The 7979-nt window shown below is 47.9% G+C and overlaps 1 protein-coding gene across 1 annotated transcript in view; it reads left to right on the top strand.

Annotated features, from left to right (window-relative positions):
* The window catches only part of LOC110197750 (uncharacterized), a 33469-nt gene extending 31194 nt beyond the window's left edge, over positions 1-2275 (top strand). Inside the window, 1 exon segment of the mRNA XM_078146449.1 lies at positions 1-2275. Coding sequence (XP_078002575.1) covers positions 1-495 — 495 coding nt within the window. The 3' untranslated portion in view covers positions 496-2275.
* Positions 2276-7979: the final 5704 nt, after the last annotated feature.

Consider the following 7979-nt stretch of genomic DNA (forward strand, 5'->3'; position numbering starts at 1 on the left):
GGAGAGAAACCCTTTAAATGTGATGAATGCGGGAAATCCTTTAGCCAGAGAGGAAACCTTACAAAACACCAGAGAATTCATGCTGGAGAGAAACCCTTTGAATGCAGTGAATGTGGGAGAGCCTTCAGCCAGAAGGTTCACCTCACTGAACATCAGAGAACTCATGCTGGTGAGAAACCCTTCGAATGTAATGAATGTGGGAAAAACTTCAGCCACAGGTCATCTCTTTTTCATCATCAGAGACTTCATACTGGTGAGAAACCCTTTGGATGTAATGAATGTGGGAAACTTTTCAGCCGTTACGGAAGTCTTAGGAAACATCAGAAGATCCACATTGGAGAAAAACCCTTTGGGTGTGATGAATACGGGAAACCATTCAGCCAGATCAGACCCCTAAATGAACAAGAGATAATCCATGCTGGTGAGAAACTCATAGATGAAATGAACGCAGGAACCCCCACAGCACTAGATGATTCCTTAGGAAGCATCAGATAAGTGATACTTCATCAGTATGGGTAGCACCTGTGCTAGAGCAGACAACTCCCGCATGACTTAGAAGTTCTTGTATAATTGCTTTAGCTGGGTAAGTTTACCCTGTAGCCAATCTGGCTATGAACCTCTTCAAACTTCCTTTGTCACCTCTTCACCGTGGTGTATGACTTGGCAGCTTTCATTCCTTTGGTTACCCGGGTTGCCTCTGTGCCACAGTGAAGAGTGTGACTTTGATTGGAGTCATGATAATTGACTGTTTGTATCCTTTGACCATTTATCTCTTGGAGGATCACTCAATCTCGTGAATTTGTCAATACCCTATAGATTCTAGATGTCTGACATACCGAAGATATCTAAATATAAAAGGGCACATTACAAAAATAACTGGAAGGAAATACCAATCACAAATAGGGTTGGAGAGAATTTATAACCAGATAAGAGGTAGAGAAGATTATGAAAGACAAAACTGGTCATTTTCAATAATTTAAAATTAAAATATTTTTATAATAAAGTCACTGCAACTGAAATAAGGTAAGAAGTTTTTGGTTTAGGAAAGAGTATTTGCATCAAACAGCCCGGACATTCAAAATGTGAGGGATTAACAAAAATATGTCAACAGTTGTCAAAAATCCGTTCCCTAGAGGATAGGTGGTCAAAGGATTTTCAAAAGACAAACTCAACAACTTCACAAAAAAAGTTTGATTCATTAGCAATGAGAAATACATGTTAAAACATTAGTGAGGGATCACATCTCTCAAGTTGGTGAAGATGGTAAAAGAAATAGTCTATGTTTAGAGAAGTCTGGAATGATAGGCACCCTCATGCACTGTTGGTTAAGTTACAGTTTGGGTCTGTGCTCTGGAAAGCAGTTTGGAATCATGTGAGAAGAGTTACAGAGCTGTTTACCCCCTTCGATGCAGCTATTCCACCACTGATTTTATACCCCTAAGGATGCCATTGAAAGAAGGTCCAATATGCACCAAAATTCATCACAGCAGTGTTTTAAATCTACATTTTATTGACGCCTTTTGTATTTACATCACATTTTCCACACAACCCTAAAGTGAATCCTGTCTTTTGACAAGAACAGTGATATAGAAATAGTGATGCTAAGACTGTATCTGACTAACCGTAGATATTCTCTCCTGAAGTTATGTTTTATTATTTGAACTCTGGGACCTTAATCCTTTAAATATTTTAAATTTAAAATATTTTATTGATTTCCTTTGTTTTTACATCATAATTTTTTGCCACCCACTACTTTCGGATTCAGCCATCTCATAACAAAACAATTAGTAGAGAAATGATAGACACCATGTGTGACAACATAAATATCATTTTATACTAGCACTCCCCCGTCTCTCTGCCACGAGGGGAGGGGATTGTTTCCTTGTGCCCCATCACCTTCACTGATTTTCTGTTGCTCATTTTGACTTGCTTTTAGTGATCTCTTCATTTGTGGTGTTGTCGTCATTGTGTGGTTCTCTTGATTCTGCTCACTTTGCTCAGCCTCGTGGGCATCACTTTTCACTGCTCAGGAACTATCCATTACATTCACTTTCCACAATTTGTTGCACCTCCTCCTGTCAAGAGCTACCTACTTGGTTTCAGGTGTTTTGCTGCCATAAAAAGTTCTGCTGTGGATGTATTTTTATAAATTGGACCTTTGTTTCTGTCTTTGACTTCTTGGCCTAAGTACCCAGTAGTGTGATATCTGGGTTAAAGGTATAGACAGTTGAGACACTTAGATGATTTCAAATTAAAAGCCACAATATTTGGACGACTTTGAAGTTCGCCAGAAATGCCTCAAGGTGCCTGTCTTCCCACAGTCTCTCCACAATGGTGCCCATCTTTTACTCTCTTTACCAATTTGCATAGTGTAAGGTGAAAGTGAAGAATTGTTTTAACTTGAATTTCTTGCACTTTTAGTGATTTAGAATATATTTTCATGTCATCAATTGAAGTTTGCAGGTGACCGCTCATCTAAAACCAAAAAACCTGGAAATACCCATAAATTGGGAGGGGAACTGAGCAAATGTACTTGAACCCGTACTCAATATTGAGAGGAACTGTCGGGCCTCGTATGCAAAGCCAGAAGGCCGACACGTGGAGTGACAGAGATGACAAGAGTCCAGTACAGGCACAGCGACCAATATTGGTGCCTAAGACTCAGAGTAAAACATGGTTTCCTTCCCCCTATTCAGAAAAGCCGAACAGTGAACGAAGAGTCAGATGGGCTGGTCTTTGCAATCACTATGTTAAGTGTTTTTACTAAACTAAGGGAAAGTGCACTGGGTGGGAGTGGGAAGGGGTGTTCTTGGGAGGGAGTAGCTTACAGGGAAGCGATTATGTCCAAAACTATCCACAGAAAATTACATCATCATTCTTTAAAATAGAATGACCTTAGGCCATCTTGGTACATCCCGCATCCAAGACTTCTTCCTGGGTGTTAATGGCAGGGATGTAATAATGTGGGGAAAGTTTCATAGAGTAGCCATTTGTTGACTCTTGGAGATTCAAGATGGCAGAATCTCTCACCATTCCCAGGGTTGCTGGGTGATTGGAGAGATTACACTGCATCTTGTCCTTCCGTTAGCTGCCTTGTAAGTGGCAGCAGAGTTGTGTAAGTCAGTGCAGCTGGTGTGCTGATGCACCATCTGAATTAAATAGTGCCTCATCTATGGATTCCTGTAAACCACTGACATGTATATATGTATGTATTATGGGGGGTGGGGTGTATATAAATTACATGCCTGCATGTATAGATGTGTGTGTTGGGAGAGACCCTCAAGGTCTGCTTGTCCTCTGTTCCTTGCCCACCAAGGAATCCCCACTATAACCTAAAGAAACCTTTGTGGGAAGCCCTCCAGGGAAGGGCAGAGCCCAGTGGAAGTGAGGGTGCTAGCTACAGAATGATCTCTGAAGCACAGAGCCTGGCCTGGCCACTGGTACCTGTGTGACATAGGCAAGTCGCTTTACCTCAGAAGGGCGTGGACCTGCCGTCCAGCCTGACGTCTATAATGGATCACTCGAGGTAGCACTTTCCATTGGGGGTAGCTCTAATTATTAGTGGGTTTTTACTTCTGTCCAACCTAAGTTTACCTCTTGGCAACATCCCTGTTCCTGTTTCTGCCCTTTGGGCCACTGAGAAGATTTGTGCTTCCTCGTCCCCGTGATAGTCTTTCAGATACTTGAAGACAGTTATCACGGTCTTCTCCAGCTAACAGTGCCCGTTCCCTCAGCCAGTCCTCGTTGCATGACTAGAGGCACTTTGACATTATCCTCTGCCCTCCCAAGGGCGCTCTCCAGCTTCTAGCGGTTCTTCCTCAGCTGTGGCCTCAGAACTGAGCACAGTGCTCCCACTGTGGTCTGACCACGGGAGCCTGCGGCAGGCCCTCCTCACTTTTGGAAGCCATACCTCTCTTAGGGCAGGCAGCCTGAATCACACTTGGTTTCATGGCTGCTGAATCACGTTTGACTCATATTGAGCTTGTAATCCACTAGAACCGCCAGGTCTTGTTCAGACAAAATACTGTCTGTCTAATCATGCCTTCCCCCACTGTGTATTTGTGGAGTCGTTTTCTTGAACCCAAGAGTAAGATTTTACATTTATTCCTACTCAATTTCATATTATTAGGGTCAGCCTTACTTTATGTAATTCTAAGGTTAGTAGTCATCCCAAAAAATTCCAGATGCACAAAAAACCTTATTTAGTAAAACTACTGAAGCGTTCAGTGTATGTGTGTATGTATTGTGTCTGTATGTGTATATACATATATAAGCTAATAACAGCTAACATTTCTATAGTGTCATGCATAACTAATTCTATGGGACTTCACCGTGAACTCTTTTTCTTTTATTTTCCATTTTTCTGAACTTAGTAGTAATCCACACAAAAAAAAGCATTCAAATATACAAGCAAAAATAAAAGATATATGAAGCTGTAATACTGAGTTTGTTGAATTTTAAAAAAAGAATAAAACCAAAAAAACAAAACCAAAGAACACCAAGTCTGCTTTGTTCACATCCCCTTCGGAACTCTTCCCTCATGGATATTTTTATGAATTCTGTTGCTACTGCAGAACAGAAGATCCGAAGTCAGGAGGTGCCAGTTCCATCCCTGAATTGGGTCTAGCTGAGTCCCCGTGTCCTTTCCCCACCCTCATTCCTTACGGGGCTATCGTTAAGACAGTTGTTCCCTTTCAAGCACCGGCAGAAACTGAGTTACTGTGATTAGTCCCTGGGTCTTTTTTTTTTTTTAGAGTAGTGGTGAGGGCGGGGGCTGTGGGGGTTCTGCTTTCCATCTGACGTCAGTTTCTATGCATCACAGAGCTTCCAAGTCAGACGGGATCCATCAACAGCTGCACAGGCAGAGGAGAGGGTGGTTAGTAGTTTTGTACTGTCGGAAGTGTCAGCAAGGATGGACGCCGGGAAAACTTTGGATTTTGCTTTGCAGGAAGAAATGGCCTTCTGCGTGGTGTTGAACATTAACACTCTCGGGAGAGGTGTCAGTTGGTTTCCCTTTCAAACTCTCACCCGGTGATGGGCCAGGAGTGGCCCAGCAGCCTCCTAGGAATGCCCCATGCCCTTCATGGTGGATCGGCACTCCGCCGGAAGCGCTGCAGCAGCCTCGGGGGTTTGCCTCGCTTTTCACCCACCTAGCCATTGATCTGGATGGCTGGTGTGCTGGATCCTCCTGGTTGGTCTCCCTTTCACACAGTCACCCAGCCAGCCTGGCCTGCCACAGGAGCCTACAAGATGGTCTCGCTTTCAAGCACTCAACAGGCAGTCGCGATGGAGTGCCATGAATAGCCTCATAATTGACCTTTCCATTCACCAAGCCATCACCACGGAGTGCCCACAGCAACCTTACGGCTGGTCTCCCTTTAGCATATTCACGCAGCCATCATCAGCCTGGAATCCCCACAGTAGCCTCCTGGGTGGGGGGAGGGGGGGAAGGGGGGGGAGTCTTCCCTTCAAACACTTCCCAGTGTCTAGCTCGCCGTACCCCACCGGTTGTTCTCCCTGTCAGTCGCGGGGCCATCGCCACGACGTGCGCACAGCAGCCTTAGGGCTGGCCTTCCTACCTCCAGCCCCTTCCCTGATCCAGTCTGCCTAGGGCACCACTGACGATTCTCTTAATGTGCAGATCTTATTACATCACCGCCGTCACCCCAGAAGTTACTGGGACCTGGCTTGGTTCTCCTTCCCCCCACCCCACCCCCCACCGCACCCTGCCTTACTTTCCCCTGCCGGGGGTCCTTCTTGCCAAGGCTCAGGCACTCTGCAAGGCTGGACACAACGGGGCACTTACAGACACTCTTGGGCAGGGCTGCGTGCTCGAGCTAGGTCCCTTGGGCCGGGGCCTCCAACGAATGTTTCCGCAGCTGGGAAGCCGCCAGATCATCTTTTGCCTCTTCCCGGCTGAACTCAGCATCCCTGGGGCTGGGAAACGGACAAGAAAGCAGCCACTTTTTAGGCCTCAGGCCATCCGCCCACCTTGCGGGGACATGGGGGGATGTCCTGGCAAGAAGCGCTCTGATGGATCAATGTGGATGATTAACGTCTGTCTCACCCGGGATTGGAGGAAGGGATTCTGGTCACGTGGGGCCGCCCTGGAGACAGAGCCCCTCGGGTGCGTCTCCACCCCAGATAGCTCCACCCAGGTGGGGCCGCAGGGTCTTTGCCTGGGGCCAGGCATCATACCCACAAGTGCTCTAACGTCACCCCTACAGCTGGCTGGGGGCGGAAGGGGACTCCCCAAGGGTCCTTTCACATCCTGGCCCCTGCTCTCATCTCCTGCCTCCGAGTGTTTGCATGGGCAGTCCCTGCCGCTGGCCCCGGCGTGCGCCTGCCTCCCGCTTCCCTTCTCTAAGAGGCCTCCCGGTGCCTCCCAGGTCGGGTCCTCCACATTAGAGTGTGCCTTGAGCAGGGACCAGGTGCTCACCGGCTACTCTAAAGACCTTCCATGGTGCTTTGTGGCCCGGGGTCCCACGCATCGGCCACTCGCTTGGCACTCCAGCAATGCCCGGACTGTAAGCTTCTCGAAAGCAGGAAAGACCCTGGCCCCAGCGCACAGCCAGGCCCGTAGGAAGGGGCTGCAGCAGGGCTTGGGTGAATAGAGCTCCATTCTCCATTCAGCCACCAAGGTGGTTTTCCTAAACTGAAGGTCACTCCGCTACTCAAAAGATGCCCTATGCTCTACTTCCATTTAAAGCCCTTCATAACCTAGCCCTCTCCCACCCCCATCCTCACCCACTCTTCAATCCAATGACGATGGCCATCTGGCTGCGTTCTTCTCTCTGGCTGTTCCCCACGCCAGGAACACTCTCCTGTCGCTCTGACTGCTGGCTTCCCGGCTTCCTTCAAGTCCCAAGAAATGCCTTCTTCCCCAACCCCTCATAATTCCAAGGCCTTCCCTCTGTTAACTGGCCACATTTATCCCGTAGCTTGCTTTGTGCATACTTGTTTGAGACTGTGAACTCCCTGAGGGCAGGGACTTTTTGTATCCCAAGCTTCGCACAGAGCAGCTGCTGAAGAAATGTTCATTGGTTGATCGGTCTCACCCTCCCTTTCCAGCCTCATTATCCCTCGTCAAACTCTGCAGTGCCCAGGGTGGCCCTCACCCATGACTTTCCAACTCTCATCGCCACACTTTTGCCCAAGTTGTCTCCGGTCCTTCCTCCCTGTTGCCCTTACTGTCTCTGGCCTTCTTCGAGGCTTAGCTCAAGCACCCTCTTCTTCCTCCCAGCCAGAGGGACCTCTGAAGCAGCCTGGTCCGACAGCCTCATTTTACAGATGGGGAAACTGAGGCCTACTCCCCATCTCAATTAGCCAGCCAGACTTAATTAGCTTTCATGGTTGTTGCTGTTCTCCGGCCTTCATTCTCGAAGAGGACCGATGACATCGAGAGGGATGTCTTGACTTGTGGGTGAATCGGATTGCAGGGAAGCAGGGCTGTGCAAAGTCACCAGCTTCACTCTCTCCTCCATAAAGTGCAGTGGCAAGGCAGGAGTCTGGATGCCTCAGCTTTTATGAGCAGATTTTTACCAAGGTGCTAGAGTAAGAACCGTTGGAACAAAACCTCCCTCCAAGTCTGTGGCCCTCTCGCCCCGAGCAGCAATGCCAGGGGAGGGTGGGCGCCAAGAGGTGACGCTCCTGGTGCTGCTTGTCCTTTCCTCTCATTCCCAGGGTCTTCCCAAAGGCCTTCCTAGGGGAGGGGTCATTTTTCTGAGCAACTCTTTGTACAATTCTAATGCTGCCTTTCTTTACTCCGGTGGGCCTGCTTTGTCCTCTGCTCCTGATCCACGCGCTGGCATCAATCAATGCTGTGCCTGCTAGGACAGCAGACCCCCCATCTTCCAACCTTCCCAAGTTCACAAGCTGGTCCTCCCGGTTCAAACCCAGGCTCAGACAGCACTAGCTGGAGGACCTCAATCCATCCCATTCTCATGGCCTCAGGATTAGGGTTGCCTCAATTGCCCCTC

The sequence above is a fragment of the Phascolarctos cinereus genome, unplaced genomic scaffold (assembly GCF_003287225.1).
Source record: "Phascolarctos cinereus isolate Bilbo 61053 unplaced genomic scaffold, phaCin_HiC Scaffold_726;HRSCAF=1367, whole genome shotgun sequence".
In the NCBI taxonomy this organism is placed as follows: Eukaryota; Metazoa; Chordata; class Mammalia; order Diprotodontia; family Phascolarctidae; genus Phascolarctos; species Phascolarctos cinereus.